This window comes from Nelumbo lutea, chromosome 8 (assembly GCF_056320005.1).
Source record: "Nelumbo lutea isolate HS-2025 chromosome 8, American lotus-T2T, whole genome shotgun sequence".
Lineage (NCBI taxonomy): Eukaryota > Viridiplantae > Streptophyta > Magnoliopsida > Proteales > Nelumbonaceae > Nelumbo > Nelumbo lutea.
The window spans coordinates 49,872,999-49,892,405 of NC_142691.1; the positions used below are offsets into that span (position 1 = coordinate 49,872,999).

General features: G+C 35.7%; 1 protein-coding gene and 2 long non-coding RNA genes across 4 annotated transcripts; 1 reads left to right on the forward strand and 2 right to left on the reverse strand.

Annotated features, from left to right (window-relative positions):
• Nucleotides 1-1,427: 1,427 nt before the first annotated feature.
• On the reverse strand, nt 1,428-13,860 carry LOC148844109 (V-type proton ATPase catalytic subunit A-like). Its single transcript, XM_088959502.1, has 19 exons — nt 13,532-13,860; nt 12,947-13,073; nt 12,685-12,740; nt 12,541-12,597; nt 12,221-12,332; nt 12,084-12,121; nt 11,844-11,945; nt 10,140-10,196; nt 9,961-10,032; nt 9,760-9,861; nt 9,590-9,652; nt 9,376-9,508; nt 7,508-7,614; nt 3,900-3,995; nt 3,653-3,757; nt 3,040-3,137; nt 2,852-2,930; nt 1,905-1,993; nt 1,428-1,793 (listed from the first exon to the last, which is right to left on the reverse strand). Exons 1-19 carry the CDS (start codon nt 13,607-13,609, stop codon nt 1,679-1,681), a joined length of 1,686 nt encoding a protein of 561 aa, XP_088815628.1. The 5' UTR covers nt 13,610-13,860; the 3' UTR covers nt 1,428-1,678.
• A 1,744-nt stretch (nt 13,861-15,604) lies between these two features.
• Nucleotides 15,605-19,407, reverse strand: LOC148844110 (uncharacterized). Of its 2 annotated transcripts, XR_016103361.1 has the most exons (3): nt 18,977-19,302; nt 16,101-16,260; nt 15,605-15,871 (listed from the first exon to the last, which is right to left on the reverse strand). It is a non-coding gene; the product is annotated as an uncharacterized LOC148844110 (long non-coding RNA). The 2 variants fall into 2 exon arrangements; XR_016103362.1 differs by lacking the exon at nt 16,101-16,260 and having other exon boundaries at nt 18,977-19,407.
• Nucleotides 17,877-18,599, forward strand: LOC148844111 (uncharacterized). Its single transcript, XR_016103363.1, has 2 exons — nt 17,877-18,049; nt 18,158-18,599. It is a non-coding gene; the product is annotated as an uncharacterized LOC148844111 (long non-coding RNA).

Here is a 19,407-nt window from a genome sequence, read left to right on the forward strand (position 1 = left end):
CGCAATTTGAGAGAAGGGGTTTTTCGGCTTGGGCTGGTGTGTATAGGTTTTGTTTGTCAAAGTTAAAGCTGTTTTTGTGAGATATTTAGGGTGGGTGAGGCTGAAGTTTCGGACTTTCAGTTGAGAGGAATTGACTTGGTTAGGTTCAAGCTTGTTGCAGTTAAAGCTCTTTGTTTGGTTGCTTTGTTTTTTGGCAGATCCTTCTGCTGTAGTTGTAAAAACATAAGACCCCTCTCCCTTAAATCGCACTTATGACATGACCGGCGTTTTTATATAAACAATGGAAAAATGTATGCTACTTACTTTCCCCGATGAATTTGACAAAGAAAAGCATCTGATAAATTGGTTGGCACATTAATGATACCAGTTGCTTGGTTACAAGTTTTGTTTGTCTCTTCACTCTCTTGTTTCTTGTTTGTTATTCTTATGTTTCATAATTCATTACCAAAAAAACGCATGTGCATGGCTAATTACTAATAGACATTTGAATTTTAATATTATATATATGGAGAAGAGACTTAGAGAGAGAGAATGGTGGATAGAGGACTGTGGTAAGTCACCCTCCTTTCTTGGTCTCTTTTTTATCTCATTTTATGAAACAAAAAAGGGGACAATGAAACCCTAAAAAAACTTAACCCATCTGAAGGTCATCCTAGTTTCAACCCGGATGAGCAAATCATCCCAACAAACCTAATCAACCTCATGTTCGGGTTTTAAAACACTGTTATAAAACTCTAAATACCTTTTCATTAAAAAGCAATTTTACTATTTTAGCATTTTGACATCTAACGGTTATTTTGAATTGATTAGAACAAAACTAGTGACATTTTTATACATATTTTGCCAAATTTTAAAATTCTAATACAATCCAATTCGAAAAAGTTAATTGATATTTCCATCTTTTTTTGAAATATCAACCAAACAGCAATATTTAAAATTCCTTACTATAGGAGATTTTCTTTTTATCTACCCGGGGAAATTGAGAAATTTTCAACGAGAATTTACCATGTTCCGAAGAAACCGAACGAATTACAAAGCATGGATAAAATTCAACAAAATCCCCAAGTTCGACCGTTGATCCTATATAGCATAAAAGTTCAAAGTATTGTTACGTATCAGCCCGTATCGGTCAATACGTATCATTCCGAGACCCTTCCAATTCTCCCTTACAGTGGGTGTATCGGGGGCCTAACCGGTTCAGGGAATGGAGGGGCCTTAGACCGGCTCCCCTGAACCAGTTTTGGAAAAATAAAATAAAAATAAAAAAACAAGTATCGAAACGCCGCCGGCGTATCGATATTTTGAACCTCATCATATCAACTACCTTCACATTACCCAGCTTGCCAGTGCCGGCCATAAGTGATAAGACGATCAAAAACAATTTATATGAAATTATGACCAACAGAAATTAGAAAGAGAGTGCGAAATCGATTGAATCTTATTCTATAGATATCTATATATAAATATGAATTTACCTGGTTCAGCCCCTTTAGTGAGGAAATAATAGCCGCAATAAACAAAAGAGCAAACATGCACAAGAGAAAAGGTACAATGACATAGACCCACCAACATCATCCGATATATAGGCCCTACAAAAAGAAAAAGAAAAGATCCAGTTTCATGGCTGTGGATCAGCATGGCCGAAGTGGATGATCTACAAGCTGGATGAAGTATCTGATCATCGTGTTTCATCCTCAAGGTTGCGGAAACCAGTAGTCAGATCCTCATGTAGTTTCCTGAACTTTGCCACCAGGGCTTCCTCCCCTTCTGCTGGGTCCTCAAATTTCTGAGACCTGTAACATTGAAAGATTACCGAATCGTATCACATCACATGCAAATCATAATATATGCAATTGTCCAAAACAAGGTTTACCCCCTCTTCCCCAAGATTTTACCCCACTTACACTAAACGATAAAAGAGATCTCCCATCCGATGTTTGATAAGGCTGTAAGATATCTTCTGGCCATCCATACCAGCTGCTCGCTCCACCGCCTGCAAACCCCATCAGTTGTTTAAAAGAATTTTCTGAGAACATTAATAGAGATGCTATCATGATCAAGAAGCCTGTTCATTCCAGACTAGAGAGACAATGTTCATAAACATATAGGTTTGAAATCTTAAGACATTAGAAGTAAGAACATTAACTAATTCCTTCCCACCTCCTGTTTAGCAAGCGTGTCAGCAACAGCATTTGCGTCTCTTTCAACCCAATTACAAGACACCTCTACCCCTTGCAGCAAATTAACAGCTTTTCTCTTTTCATGAATGTAGCACCACCATCCCTCTTCCTCGTTTTTTTGAAGCCAGCTAATTACAAGCTTCGAATCACCTTCTATCACCAACTTCCTGATATTCAGCTCTTTACCCTTTTGGATCCCTTCCATAACCATAATTTCAGCTCTTAATGAATCCCCTTCACTAATTGGGCCTGAGAATAGTGCAATGATATTTCCTTCTTCATTCCTGAAAATTCCTCCAATGCCAGAAGGACCTGATATTCAGCTCTTCTATGACTCCCTTCAGAAGAATTAATCCCAAACCAACCCACTCTGCATTATATCCAAATCTCAGATTATCCTAGTAAAGATTGATTGGAAACCAATGCTCGGATCCAAATCTGACCCCAAAAGTCAAATATTTAACCCAAACCTAACCCAGATTTTACAATGGGTATATCTCAAGTCTCAACAAAGTAAAAAAATGGATGCAGATTGGACTGGCACTAGAACTTGTCCACTCCATTAAATGACATACAACACCCAACTAAGATCGCAATGCTTGGCCACGAAAAAAAAAAAAAACAAAAAACAAACAGTAAAAAATGCAAGAAAAAAAGGCTATAGGCTTTACCTGATTTGCCAAATTATAGAAATGAATTATGTTGCGCATCATCCATACAGATTTGTAGAATGGACAGAATTTATCATATCTGTTGCAGTGATACAAAGAAAAAGATAAATTATTATCCCTTATAAACATAACGAAAAAAATTGATCCTACGAGAATTTTATATTGGTTAAATTTCAAAAGGTACTCACGGAGTAAATGCATTCTGGGCAAGATAGTCCTCCCTCAGAAGTTTTGCAGTCTCCAGGGTAATCTTATCTGTTTCTGCTAAAGCATCTTTCCCAACAAGCTGAAACAACATAAACAGCCATAAGATCATCCATTATACTAGTAACTAGGATAATCAATTGAAAAGGTCTTAGTTTTCAATGATAGCAGACGCAAATATTGGACATCAAACTTAAATCTATTAATACGCACCTCTTCACAGACAGACAGGGTTTTAGTCATCTGACCTTACACTAAATTAATTTCAGTTAATATATTTTTGAGACATCAGCATGATCAAATGATCTAAACAACCCAATCCTTACATTTTCACGTCTGCAATGAGTTACTTTGCTCAACACCCTGGAATAACCACAACCTTTTATGTATTGGATTGTTTAGAATCTTGATCTAAGATATTAAGACCTACATGGTAGATTCATTTACTACCTGCCTCATTTCACAATAGGTAGAAAGGAAACTATTCTTATTCTACCAGTTTGACATAATTACATTCATCAAACAATAACAAAATACAAGATTTTAACTGAGACTGGAAAACCCACAACACAAAAAATCTAAAGCAAGTAAACCTACTTGGACAATTTCATTCAGGTCATCTTCTCTCTGCAACACCTCACGGGCTTTGGTCCTGATGTCAATGAAATCTGGATCAAATTGTTCATAGAAAGATTCCAAGGCCTGGGAACACATGAATTGAATGTGAGAAACAAATTTTTACAATCCGGTCAACAAGTGGTAAATGTTATACTAAATTCAAGTATTTAAGGAAGAATAATATCATCTGGGTTGTGTAATATATGGAAACATCTCAAAAATACACCTTTGAGTACTTCGAATAGGAAATAAGCCAGTTCACAGATGGGAAATGTTTCCTCTGAGCAAGCTTCTTGTCCAGACCCCAGAAGACCTGCAAAATTTTGATTGGTAATTATAAGATTAAGTTTGATTGCAAAAGAAAGCATCAAGGTACCACCCAGACCTGTTCACAGGCCAGGCCTCGGGCCTGACTTACACTGTCGGGCTCGGGCTTCGGGCTGGAACCCATTCAAAATTTGGCAAAAGCCAAGCGCAAGCCCAGCCCATGAACAGGTCTAATACCATCATCATCATCATCATCTAAGCCTCATTCCAGCTAGTATGGGATTGGATACATAAATCCTGTTTCACCATTCCTTTCTGTTTAATGCTATATCCATTGTTAAATTATGAGTGCTTAAATCATTTCTTACTACTTTGATTTATGCCCATTTCTGCTCCTAGCCCTTCTAGCCCCAACTTGTAACAGATCAACTCTTCCTACAGATGCTGTAAGTGGTCTTCTATGCACATGACCAAACCATCTAAGTCTATGTCAAGGTACCATTCTCACAAATATTTACATAAGTTCAGAGGATGAGGGTCAGGATTTACAACCTAGATGTACACTAGCACACATCCAACAAATTTAAACATGATAATCAATAATCAACGGGTCCTCAGAGTAACTTCTTGATGGATCATGGTTCAAGTGAATTATAAACATCAAATTTGAAGTTTTCCATCCTGCTTGCCATACTTTTACTGGACTTGCAAAATTTAGAATATTAGAGGATTAGAAAGAGACAACTGGGTCAAAACTTTTTTTTATCAGCAAAAGAGAAATTTTTATTAATTTAAAAACAGATTACAAGAACTTTCCAGAGTATAACAATATATAACTGGGTCCAAACTTGATCCTTTTTTCTTTATTTGATCAGTACATTACTGATCCAGATAAATCTCCTTTACTGAACTGGATCTCTGAATTTTAGATTGCTTTTATTGTTTAGGGAGAAAAGGTAATAGAAATAATTTCTTATCTAGCTTTTAACCCCATTTATTGGTTAAAAAGTAACCACATAAAAACTACCCAAATAACAATCTTTTCCTCCCTCCCAAAAGCTTCCTAAATAGCCCTAAACAGTTCAGTATATCCACAAATTACCCCACTTCCCACTCTAATTTCCATTAACTTTCATCAATTATTTATTCCCCAACCTAGAAGAGTTTTTTCTTATGAAACCCTAGTTCTCTTGAGACCCATAGTTTTGAACCCCAATTGGGTGAGCATCCCTTGGGTATTGGACTGTCAGGTGGAAAAGAATGTAAAAGGATAAAATCAATTGGTATGGCAGCAGAGGCTGTCATAATTCTCTTAGGTGTGGAAGGTACAAATTCTTTTTTATATCATTCATTTTCAGAATTAATAAAATGTCGCTAATTACCAATCAGAGAAAAAGAAACTTCAGTTCCTCAAAATCGTCTCCTTAAAATTGAGCTCCAGAACTAGGTCCGTTGTGCATTACCATATTTAACAAACAATTTGACATCACTTGATAACAAAATTTGAGAAGCTTATGAGAGGTAAAAAATATAAAAGTGGTGGTTTATGAGAGGTAAAAATATCAAGGTGTTTTATACAAAGGCGTTTACCAATAGGAATTTGGAAGGGTATTCAGAATTCAAGATGAAATCGAATAAAGTTACAGCTTTCCACGATAATATATCTATACTATTATAAAGCAGATATACTTGTCTGGTGCAGGTCATAAAAGTTAAATTTGACTATATAATGCACACGTTCATAGCACACCATAAAAGTTAAATCCAATTATATAGTGCACATAAAATGTAACGACTTATATCTTTACCCTTTACTTGCACACATGCATAGCACATACCCTTAAACTGGCATCTTAAAATGTGGAATCAAACACACACATCTCAGATTGGAATTGTTTAATATCTCTGATACTGTAATATATTTCGCATGTAACACAAACACACACATCTCAGATTGGAATTGTTTAATGTCTCTGATACTGTAATATATTTCGCATGTAAATTACAAAGCATTTCTAAGGCAAAATGCTTTCAGATCCAGCCTCAAACATCCAAAGTCCTGCTGAAATAACATTTAGCTTGATATTGTGATGATAGCATAGCTAGTGAGAATAGCAGCAAGAATTAATCTACTGAAAAACATACAGGCCCCATGATAAAGTAGGAAATACCATTGGAACAAGTTCCCAACAAAATTAGAAGGTTTGAATGTGACAACAGTAAGTTATCCTAAGACTGCACCATCTTGAACAGAATAAATTACCAGAAATGATATCAGCTTAGAAAAGGTGTCTTAATATGTATATATGTTCACATGATTGGCACTGCTATCTATATTACCAGGATACAGCTGTATACAGTATCAGATAAGAAATTTACACTAAAAATTGAAATATCTGACAAGACGGCACTATTGTACAGGTGTCTGGGTATCATAATATTGGAATTACAAAACGAAGACAAGCACTATTGTACAGGTATGTTCTTTGCAAAGCTGATGGAGAGACTGGGTACCACTTATTAGTGTCTTGCCATTATGCAGAAGTTGTTTGGGTCTGGGCTTTATCCCTTTTTGGGTGTAGCTGGAACCCTCCGCTGAATGTACAGAGTTTGTTTTCACCATCCTTTTTCAGCTGGCCAGTGAAAAGGGGTAGGATCATGTGGAGGAGAGTAAGGGCTGCAATATGTTGGTCTTTGTGGGAAGAAAGAAATTCCAGAATTTTTTCGGAAAGGGAGAGGGATGCTGAGAACCTAATAGAGCTGATCCACTGGCTGAAATCCATGGAAATGTTTACAGACTTTTCTGTGGATGATTTGTTGAGATGTTGGAAAGATATAGAAAAATCAGCCCAGGTTAAAAAGATCATAAGTCCTCCTTGGACCTCCCCCCCCCCCCCACTCCTGCTGGTTTTATAAAATTGAATTTTGATGGCAGTAGCATTGGGAATCCAGGGCAATCAAGTATTGGGGGGATTTTCAGAAATGAGGAAGGGAATGCTCTAGCCCTATTCTACGGCCCAATTGGAGAGGGTGACTCCCTTAGGGCTAAGATATCAGCATCCTTGGAGGGCTTCAAAGAGCAAGAGACCTGGATATTAGGAGGCTGGTTATTGAAGGAGATTCGGAGGTGGTGGTAAGTTGGTTAAAGGAAGATAAACCTCTTGGAGGTGGCGGTAAGTTGGTTAAAGGAAGATAAACCTGGAATGTGGAAATACAGCAATGAGAGGAAAATATTTAAATGGTTGCCAAAGGATATTGAAGTAAAGTACAGTTGGGTTAAAAGAACAGCAAATTCTTTTGCTGACAGGCTAGCTAAGCAAGGGGTGAATAGGGATTCTATGTTCTGGGCTTATTTCTAATTCTGTTTTTTTGCTTGTGGGGAAGTTAAGACAGTTTACCTCCCTCTAGTTGTATGTAATCCTTTAATAATTGAATTCCATGAAATTTTGTTATTGTTCAAAAAAATATCTTCTTTCCCTCCATAGAACAGAAAAAGAATAAAAAAAAAGCATCCAAAACAAAGCAATGACATGATGTATCATATCAGATAAAATAAAGGAAATTTACCAGCCGCCCTGATATTTCACGAAGTGCTTCTGCCCATCGTGATGTTGAATCAGCCATCATACTAACATTGTAGCCCATGTCTCTGAAATATTCAGCTATCGTGATGCCTGAGAATTCCATATTCACATTAGATGCAAGAAAACAGAAACCATTTTATAACATGAAGGTTTACAAGTACAGAATATTGGCTGCAGGAAGAAAATGGATACTAGTAAAAGCTTTCCTTGTTTCCTTTTTCTCCATCTGACATCAAACATATGTAAAAAAACAATTCACACGTGGAAAGTAGTAGTGACATAAAACCCTCAGGATCTTGAGCATGTTATTAAGACAGTTGACAAATATTAGTGTAATCTAAATTTGCCAGGTGAATCATTTTTAAAAAGTATTATGCAATAGATGTTTTGGTTATTAAAAATCCCTATGTATGAGAATAAACTCACCTATATTGTAAGAATCAGACCAGACTGGACAGTTGGACCGTCAAACTTAGGAACTTGAGGTCAATCCAGTTTTTTAAACAACGGTTTTTAATTTTTCCCAAAAAAAAAAACATCTGATCCACTATTAACCTGGGTAAACATTAAATCAAAAAACCACCTGGGTCACTGTTTCATCGTACATTGTAATTTGTAAAATGATAATGCAGGGTATTCAACTCAACCTCCTATTGAGAAAAAAAATCTTATTACCATTACGCCACAACACCATTTGGTTTTTTTGTTTATTTAACACTTATATTGATCAAATATGCATATATATATATGTATGTGTATACATGTATACGTATGTATTTTTTATAGAAACGTGATTTACAAGAATTGAACCTGAATCACTTGAATGAAGATTAGAAAAATGACCATTAACCCACAGACAATACACATGTTATAGTATACATAACATAAAAGGGCAGCCCAGACTGCCCAGTGCACAAAGCTCCCACCAATGCGAGGTCTGGGGAGGGACAGATGTACACAGCCTTACCCCTGAACATACAGAAAGGCTGTTTCCAAGATTTGAACCCTGGTCACCCATGTTGCAATGGAGCAACCCAAATGTTGTGCCAAGGCCCACCTTCATGTTACTATTTATATATGACATCACTGGCCACTAGATCAACCCAGTGGTTTAACCGCTTGACCCATGACCAGGTGGCCTTTCCAGTTTGATGAACAGTATTAGAAATTGATATTTACAAAAACACCTAAATTCTTTAGGTTAGAGCCTGCCTTTGCTTGCATTGAAAGAGCATTTCCCCATCAGGTTACTGTCTCTAGTTCCAATTCCATCATTGATACTTCACATGACCCATTTATATAAACTCAAGCAAGAACCAAACCGGTAAGCCATCAAAATATATGCTTATGCATGTTAAGACTGAGCGCAATTGTTTGTCTCCAAATGAGATTAACTTCTACCTTGTCATTATACATTCTCCTTATGCAAATAACAGAAAAAAAAAAAAAAAAAACATTTTTTTTTCTCAAGCACATGGATGGCATCAGTGAAAGTTTTGCCTGCCTAAACTACTCAACAACTGCAAGGGTACAGCTCGACAAGGTATCAGATATGATATTTATATTGACAACTCAAGTACCAACACAATATGACACCCTTGTAAAGGTATTCAGGTAACATGTTACATGCCAATGAATTTAAAATTTCAATCAATCTCAGAGAACGAATTTCATTACATTTAGAATTTCAACACAAAATGTAGCAGCAAGACCTTTAAATACCACAAGACAAAAATGAAGTTAGCAGTAAAAGGAAGAAATCCAATTCATCCAATATCAGTTGAATATCAAAATTGTACTTAAATTGAATGATTTAATACACAAGTTAGAAGGAAAAAGCAATGGAGTAACCTGTATAAATGGAGGCTTCACGAGCAGCCACAGGCATGTTAGAAGTGTTAGCCACAAGTGTTGTACGCTTCATGACAGATTCTTCACGGCCATCAGGTAGCGTCATTGTCAGTTGAGGAAAGTCCATAAGAACCTGATGTGAAGACTAACTTTTAAAAGTTTGAAGACAATAAATTGGTTATATATAAAAAACTGATAGGAAAATAATATATACCTCTGCCATTTCATTTCCTCTTTCTCCACATCCAACATAAACCACAGTGTCAGAATTGGAGTACTGCAGGTAAACATACAACATATATATGCATGAGAACTCCAAGAATAAAAACAAATGCTTTAAATATCCAAATGCAAGGAAACTTTCAGAATGAATAACCAATCCACCTTGGAAAGAGCTTGACTAATGACTGTTTTTCCACAACCAAATGCTCCAGGTATAGCACAAGTTCCTCCAAGAACAGAGGGGAAAAGAGCATCAAGAACACGCTATTCAAGGTAAGAAACAAAACCATTAGGAACACCAAAGTCTTAAAATGGAACAGCCATAGATCACAGCATGAGATAATGTATTTAATTTGTTGTCACCTGCCCAGTCAGAAGAGGTGTATCAGCTGCAAGCTTAGTTGCAACAGGCCGTGGTGAACGGACTGGCCAGGTCTGCATAGGAGAAGAGAGAACCCCATTAAGAGGAATGTGCACCATTTTCAGAATGCAAGTATGAAGTACATGATAACTAACTTGACATCTGGAGTTAAGTTAATAACCTGAAGCATAGTAAACTGCTTTTTTACACCTTGAAACTCAAGCTCCAGAACAGTATCCTGCATATACAGAATGGATCAAAACATTGCAGCACAAAATAACCCCAGTATACTGAATAAACAAATGTAAAAATCTCAATTATACTAAATAAAAATATGTAAAAATCTCCGAGGGCAGAAGTCTTGGAAGTCCTATATGGTTTAAGATTGAGTAAAAACTATAGAGATACCACGGTGGAAGGTGACTCTAAAGTAGTTGTACGCTGGCTCAGATGTAAAACAAAGGACAAATGGAAATACAGATATATTAGTCAGTAAGTTAGGAAATTGATGGCTGAATTGAATGCTCCATTTCATTAGACACCTAGAAGTGCCAATGGCATGGCTGACGAGTTAGCCAGAAAGGGAACCTACTCGGATTAACTATTTTGGGGAGTACTTCCATTGGAGAACCAATAGTAAACATGGTTCACAGTATCAGCAATAATATTTGGCAAAATTTCCCTAAAATATCCCCATTTTGCCGATATCTAAATGATATTTCAGATTTCATTGATAGACTATATATTTAAGATTTAAAATTTTAAAATATTATTAAAAAGATTTTCATATTGAACAAAATCATCATAATTTTTTTAAAATATTTTCATAAAAGAACCAATGATGAATTGATGTTTGGATAATTGGCTTATTATTTTGATATGATTCACTTATTAAGCCACTAATATTCAAAAGAAAAAAGAAAAATATATATAACTACAAAAGAGTATTCACAATCTAAAAATATATATATATACAAAAAAAAGAGAAAAATCAAAATGGCAAGTGACATATTTAATGAATAGAAGATGGCTAAAAGACTAAAAGGGAGATAAAGAAGAAGATACATATTAAAGTCTCCTAATTTTCTCCAATTTGAATTAAACAATTCTTTGCTCCGGTTTATTGAGCCTTAGATGTGCAATTATACTTCAAATGATTCCTTGAAAGTTTATTAACTAATTCTTTGCTCCGGTTTTTTAGATTTTCCAAATATCTTAGCAAAATATCTCTGAAATTTCTTCATCTCTACATGGAGAAATGTCCATAAATATTGGAATTGCAAACCATGGTTGTAAATATATATAATAAAACTTATGGGGTAGGTAGAAAGCTATCCTACAAAAAGAGGCACAAGACAAAATAAAGCTGCGCAACATTTTGACATGTTAATAAAACTTTGATTGTTTACCAATCCAAAGAAAATAACATGAAATGAACCAGTTCATAAGTTCTAAACTTCAAGAGAATTAGGTAACTATGAACCAGATTACCTAGCATTTGAACACAAAACAAACTAGTAATGCTAAACCCACCAAGAAGAAAATAAAGTGGTAAATCAAAACAAAATTCTAAAATGATTACCTAATTAATCATAAAAACACAAATACACATTTAAACTTCGCCATAGTCATGAGTAGTAACTAGGATACTACCACTTTCGCGAAAGGTCCCAAGGCGCAAAATGTCAAAGGGAAACAGAACAAACAAATAGAAAATAATCCCACCACAGATCCCAAAGCTTAGATCCAGTACAATTCAACATAAATACCAAGGAAAATCCCAATGTCCAACATTATGAAAGAACCTTAACTGTTGAGAAAAATGACAATGTGAATGATACATAACACTGACCGAAAAGCAAAAGAAAATAAGTCACAGACAAACCTTCAGTGAGTATTGACCAGCAGGTGCGATGTAAGTGATCTTTCCCATAGCATCAGGAGGAAGTGCAACACGGTGCTGCATCAAACTGTTCTCAAAGACAGTCTGCAATGTAATGCAATCCATGTATATACTTCAGTGAAATGCAATATAGGAACAAAATATGAAGAGTTGAGTGCCAAAACCTTTTTCACAAGGCACCATTGAACTTTTATAAAATAAATTTGCAGCTACTAAACTTACAGCATATAAGTCTCCACCAGTTAGAAGATCTCCTTCACCTGCAACCAGTAGAAGAAAGTTGAACTAATCAGTACCAAGCATCCAAAAGCACTAACCCATCATGTTAGGAGTAGACAGCAATATGGGAAAAATATTACCTATTTTTTTTGGTTGGAATTCCCAAAGTATATCCTTGTCCAGAGCTGGTACAGAGACACCCCGTGGAATATACACATCACCAGATCTTTTGGCAATGGTTTTCAGAGGCCTCTAAATAAACATGGACAACAGCCAAGCATAAGATCCTGTTTTATGCTAACTCACAAATCGCAATACCAACAACAAAATGCTCAAGTGAAAAAATGGTTGATGTTAAAATAAGAAAATAATAAAGAAATTAACAGGTAGATCTAAGAGTAAGACATTATTTTTTATCATTACAAATAATTCTATACTGTCAAGTAGATTTTAAACAAACCTGAATACCATCAAAAATGTTTCCCAAAATGCCAGGTCCCAACTCCACTGACAGTGGCTGCAAGAGCAATGCACAATTTGCAAAAAGAACCAGTTAGTAGAATCAATTACTGACAATCAAGCACAGAAAAGCCTTCAAGAGTACCTTGTGTGTTCGTAGAACAGGGTCATTCACCATCAAACCAGCTGTTTCTTCATACACTGAAATACAAAAGAAAACAGGCTTCCATTAAACTTGTAATTATTTTTGCTTTAACCAAATGCCACATGAAAGAACAGGACGAGAATCTAGTAAAGAAAAGAAAAAAACATGAAAATGGAACAGAAACGGGGCAGAAAAAATTCAGGACTTGTACAATGATAAGAAAAAAAAAACACCAATAATAGGAAAGCTCTATTAAAAGGACCTTGGATTGTAGCAGAATCTCCTTCCAATCTAATAATTTCTCCAATAAGGTTGTCATGACCAACACGAACAAGTTCATACATAGCAGCCCCTGCCATTCCATCTGCAACAACGACTGGTCCTGATACCTGTCAAACAATATGCGAAGTGAGGAAAGAATCAAGTCCAGTAAGTCGAAAGAAAACCAGCAGTTCTTTTTTGTTTTTTTGGTAAATAAACCCAGCAGTTCTGTATATTAAATATGCCCCCTCTGAGATCATCATTCATCAAGGTTATAAAAGTTCAGATTTTTACTGAACTTACCACTCTAAGTATCAATCTAACAGAAGAACAAGAAGAAAAATATACTAATTGTAGTAAAGAGATCTTAAACAAAACAATTCAAAAAGAAAAAAAGAAACTCTATGTCACCAATATATGAAACAGAGTCACTATCACTACTAAACAGGCAGCAGCAACCATCAATCCGAGCTACATACGGGAACCACGACACATACAACAGTCCAAATAAGCGGAAAATAATCTAAACTAAATCCAATTCGCCCAAACCAACCGAAGAACAAAACAGATCAAAACCCGATGATACCTTGCGAACGTATCCATACTCGCTCTCCTTCTCCGAGTCTTCAAAAGTTGTTAATCGAGCTCCATAAACCGACGGCATTTTCTCAGAGAAATCCGATGAACAAATGAGAATCAAATACAGAGATTGGCAAGACGCCGATCTAAAACCTGAATTCAAGATCTGATTAACTTAATTCACAGAAGATCTGGGGAAAACCCTAGCGTTTCGAGCAATCCCTAAGGAAATCGAGAGATAGCAGCGAGGAACCAAGATCCGAAACAGGAGTGAAACAGAAAATTGGCTCAGATATAATCGAAATTACGAAGATGTTTCATATAGAAAACACTCTCGTTTTTCCAGCATTTTTTTTTTAATCTTTATACCCTGAATTTAACTAAATTTACATATCTCTGCCACCGAGCAATAACATGCGGCCAATCCACTGGGTGTGGTCGAATATTGAACCAACCGGATTTCTTTTTGCCTATTTTACCCTTTCCGGTTGAACCAATAGGTTCACTGTTCAATTTCTTTTATTAAATTGAACAAAACACTTCCTAAGTCATAATCAACGTTATCGTCATTGTCATCATCGTTTGAGCCTTGTACCAAAACGATAAGAGTCTAGCAAAAGTTTTAATGCCAATTACCGACCTGACACAAGCCTTAGCAGTGAAAGTCAAGCGGGGGAATTTGTCTTAGTTTGTGTGAGAACCAATCAATGGGAGAGGTTTTATTTTAATGTTTCTCTTAACACTTATTTACTGTTCCAACTTAGTGGCACCTAATGGCACTTAACTGTCAAACAACAACAACAAACAACAAAAAAAAAAAAAAAAAAAAAAATCTTTATCAATTACTTTTCTCATTTTTCAAGATAAACCATATACAAAACGATAAACGGCTACAATACCAAACATACTTGTTATGAGATTTTACCATCACAAACATTGACCCCTTTCATGTCATCAAGTTAATGAAATGGTACAGACATTACATATTCAAAGTTATACTACTTTGGACATGAACCTATTCATTCCAAAAAAATGAAAATAATTAACTCCAATTTATAAAATAGTGTCAACTTCAGACATAGCTACCTACGAAAAAACTCAATATGAAGGCTTTCAATGGTATGGGTGCCATTCACATGAAATATGAGGTCAATTACAAATTAAATCTTAATTACTTTTTTAAATTAAATAAGCAATTCAAGTTAGATTTACCAAATAGTGAATGTCAAACAAAAAATGGAATGTAAGTGTAATTTGCCCTATACTAGAGGTATCCAGTGATCATTAGCAAGTATAAAATTTAAAGATAAGTAAGGCCTCGTTTGGTTCATCGGAATAGGGGTTTGGAACATTGTTAAAAAAATCGTTATGTATTGGCCTATTTCAGTCGATATGTATTGTATTGGGAACACCCCGATATGCCCCTATAGAGGGTGTACCAGGGTTTTCGACCAGTTCAGGGGGTGGAGGAACCTTAAACCGGCTCCCTGAACCAGATATGAAAAAAAAGTAAAAACTAATACCGATACTGCCCGATATACCCCTATCGACGTATCGGGCATATCGGTATTTAGAACCTTGGTCTAGAATCTATTCCGATTCTAACTATTTGGTTGGGTGGAATTGGAATCCCATTCCTGCTGGAATGGCATTCCCCTATTTGAGGGAATGGCCATTCCTTGCCCCTCTCTTGGGAATGAAATCTTATTCCTATTGATTCTAATTCCCATTCCCATTCTTGTCTGAACCAAATAGATTATGCGAATGGATCATTCGGATTCCGGAGGATTTTGATTCCAATTCCAACTGTGAACTAAGCGGACCCTAAGGCTGTGTTTGGAATCAGTGTAAAACATCATCGGTGTATTTTTACACCAATGACGTTTTACACTAAACCATGAAAATGACCATTGCTTTTCAAAAATAGCGATGGGTGGAAGAATGTAAGGTTTTACATCAATAAAATCGATGTAGTTTTTACATCAATTATCAATGTAAAACTTTAGAGCTTGTGAGATTTTATATCAATTATCGACGTAAAACTCCACTCCATCCAAACGCACGCAAAACTAAACTGAAGTAGATTTTAACGTCAATGATAATTACACCCTCTTTCCAAATACTTACAAAACCGAACCGATGTAAATTACATCGGTTCTTGATTTACATCGCATCCAAATGCAGTCAAGTTTATAATTTCCTATCATCTTGATGACAAAAGTAATGGTGCCCTTCTCTTTCATTGCTCCAAGGCTCCAAGCTACAATCCTCACTTAGTAAATGAAGATCCTCTTATATCTAAGTACTCATCTTTGTGATGACTTTGAAAGTATTTCAACCCAAGACTCTGATCAAGAGGAATGATTACAACTTGTGAGATTAAAAATCAAACCATCCACAACAATAATCTTAACTCAATTTTCCATTAATATAACGTTTTTTATTTTATTTATTTATTTGCAATGAGTGCAATAAAAATATTAAATTTATTTATTTTCCATCAATATGAAACACCCCAATAATCAAGAATGCATAAAGTTTAAACACTGTTTTTGGGCATTCGAAATTGTTGTTACCTTATTATCCAATTGTTGGATCGCTAATAGGAATGCACCTTCGAGTGTGTAAGTTGCCACGTGAATACAACAATGTGATCTACATTTACATGCTCCAAGCTTAATTTATAGGCCGATTTTCTCTTTTTCAGACCTGGTTATATGTCCCAAGCTTGGTTTCCTTGCCAAGTTAAAAACGAAAAGAGCATTCAAACCAGATGGTCCAACCAAAGAATCCATAAAATTGTGCAATTCATGATTATTCGATTGGGTGTCGATTGGACCAAACCAGCTGGCAGCAACCAATCCTATTTCTGGTCCACCATCAAATTTGGTTCCAAAATAATAGTAAGAATAAACAACTTGAAACTCATGAAAGGGTAATAGATGAAATTAGCTTGTAGATGCAAAAACTGCTACATCAATCTTTGAGGGCAGTGCTTTTAACTGTGATGTTGCATTCCCATTATGTAGGTGTTTACTCTATTTGTTTTAGTGCAAATCTGAATCAGATGCATATTTTGTACCTGGTCTAAATTTGCAACCATTTCTTTGCAATAATGATTTGTACTCCTACCTGATACAAATTTTGCACTTTTTAATTTTTTTATTTCATTTGCACCTACTGGAAATGCAAAATTTACACCACTTTCCTCCTCCCTCAATTCTCTCTTATATGATGGGAACCATATTATCTTGCTTTTTTCCTTACTCCTAAACAAATAACCATTCTCCTATCTCCATTCTTATACATATATGGTGGGGACCAAATCATTTTACTTCCTATTTTATTAACAAAGGCAGTCAAATCTGAAGGAAAAGGTAAATTAGAATTTAGATTCCACCCACCGGTGCAAATGAAATATGCATCACAAACAAACCAAGACTAACATACCTAAAAAGAAAAGAAAAGAAAAAAAAAAAAAAACTTATTTAGTTGGACAAATTTAACTTCAAATGGTCATACTATATTTTGTATTGGATTATTTGCATGGGGTGTTGTTGGAGGAAATGTCTAAAAAGACATCTTTTTTATATTTAGGGGGCATTCTTACTCTAAAACATCACATTTTTAATTACCAGAGCTGTATGCAAGGTTCAAAGTATCAATACTCTTGATACAAGAAGTTAAGTGTCAAGAGTTTCGTTCAATGACTTCAATCGGTACTCTTTTATTTTTTTTTTTTAGTTTAATAATATAACAGTGGACATGCCACATCAGTATTTAGGGTTCGACTATGATGCCAGAAAAACATATAGCCAATCAACTGATATGGTAACCAATCATGTGGTTTTTTATAATCATAGGGGAGGGGATTTGATTGATCAAAGCCCTTATGATTTAATTCAAAATAGGGCCACAGAAACACGAACGCCGTAATGCCATCCCCCTAAACCCATATAGTAGAGATGTATGCCGATTTGGGGTCTGAAGTGATTTGGCTTTCCTCTCAAAAATAATTCATTATAATAAAGTTTGACATCTAAAAAAAGCAATCAGCTTTTTCAAATTTGAATATGCCACATTACATTTTCAAGAGCGCCATAGTGATTTAAAAAAGGGTAAAATACAAAAACCTCCCTTGAAGTTTCTAACATTAATAAAAACCTTTCCTCTGGTTTAATTTTAGCAAAATCCTCTTTCTATTTTCAAAAAAAATAAACAACAAAAACCTCCCTTTTGTTAATGAACCTGACAAAAAACGTTAAATCGATTATAATTTTTTAAATACCCATTTTACTCCTGTACAAGTTATTACGTACCTATATTTACTAAAATTCCCTTTGCCCTCTCTTATTATCTTGGTTCCTGAAGAATGGGTGAGGAACGAACAAGGAAGATGGGCAACTGGAGAACGAACTAGGAAGAAGAATGACGAACCTAGGAAGAAGGATTCCGATCACACAACTTCTGCAAGTCTTTCAGCAACAAAACCAGGGAACTGCAAAGCCAACTCCACAAGATTTAGGTCAGAATCACTTAAGTTGATCTTTGTTTCAGTTCGGTCATAGGATCATATCTTCCATATGTTCATCTCTATTCTTGGTTTCTTATTCTTCTACTTGGTTGTTATCAGACGACAAACTTTTCCTTGCATCAATTTTTCGGACCTGCCCCTACTTGCTTCCTAATCCAATGGTTCCAAAGAGTTGCCTCCTTCTAGCTTGATGGGTCCTAAGCACTGTTACGCATTCATTGGTACCGTCCATTGGCACCAACCAACACTGTTTAGGTTGCGGGAAAATGCAAAGGTGGACCAAGTGAAAGCGGCCGTGGAAAACAGAGTTCTTATAGTAACCATTCTCATGCAAGGAAGACTCTAAAAGGCCCGAAGTCAGGGCTATTGAAATCTTTGGCTAGAACAAATACTGTAATGCTCCAGCTGCTGATGCATTCGTTGTCAACTAGCATTGTAAAATATGGGAAGATATGGCCTTTGCAGGATTGAGATTGTGTAGAACGTGTTTGATGTACTGTCGAATCAAATTAGCCATTCAAAAAGATTTAATTTGGATATACACCATAGGGTGCTTGGAGGAACAACGACAGAATCGGCCTTCAATGAAAGAAGTTAAAGAGGAGATAGAGTATATTATGAGTATTGTGACTCAAAGCAGAGGTTTTAGAGGCCAAGAAGGATTCAAAGAAGGGGCTGTCATATTTGCCCAGTTCAGGATGGCTAGGCAGACCCATTTGACATGTCTTCTATATTTTACTTTGACGGATTAGATAGAGATCGAACTCAACAAATCAGAAATCGAACTTAAGAAATCAGAACTCAAACTTTAGAAATCAGAACTCAAGATGAACTCAAGAAATCAGAAATCAGATATTGAACTTAAGAAATCGAACCTAAAAAATCAGAAATCGAACTTAAAGAAATTAGAAATCGAACCTAAAAAACACAGATGTCGTCTGGTGAAGGATAGTCGTCGAAATATTTGGAAAGCCACATATGCTGTTTGGTGAAGAATATTCCGAACACAACCGCTGCAAGATGAAAACGAACTCTCATGAAGAAGAAAATGAACTCTCGTGAAGAAATCGACCAACAATATAAAACCAGCCATCGTCCGGTGAAGAATCGTCTCCGGAATATTCTAGGAAGTGGAATATTCCGAGCTTTGTCTGCTTGCAACAGTTAGGGTTAGGGTTTTTTCTCAAGAGAGAGTAATGAGTTTTTCGAGTAAGGGTAAAACTGGTGTTTTGCAAATAGCTTAGATGAGGTGTAAGGATAAAAATGCAATTTTCAACGTTTTCCATCAGGTTCATTAACAAAAGGGAGTTTTTTTATCGATTTTTTTTGAAAATAATAGGGAGAATTTT

Excerpts from the sequence above, each read along its gene's own strand:
- LOC148844109 (XM_088959502.1), bottom strand. The coding sequence starts at position 13,609 with ATGCCGTCGGTTTATGGAGCTCGATTAACAACTTTTGAAGACTCGGAG. Across the intron at positions 9,862-9,960 it reads CACCTCTTCTGACTGGGCAG|CGTGTTCTTGATGCTCTTTT; the intron begins GTGACAACAAAT and ends TACCTTGAATAG. Across the intron at positions 2,931-3,039 it reads GCCCAGAATGCATTTACTCC|ATATGATAAATTCTGTCCAT; the intron begins GTGAGTACCTTT and ends TCACTGCAACAG.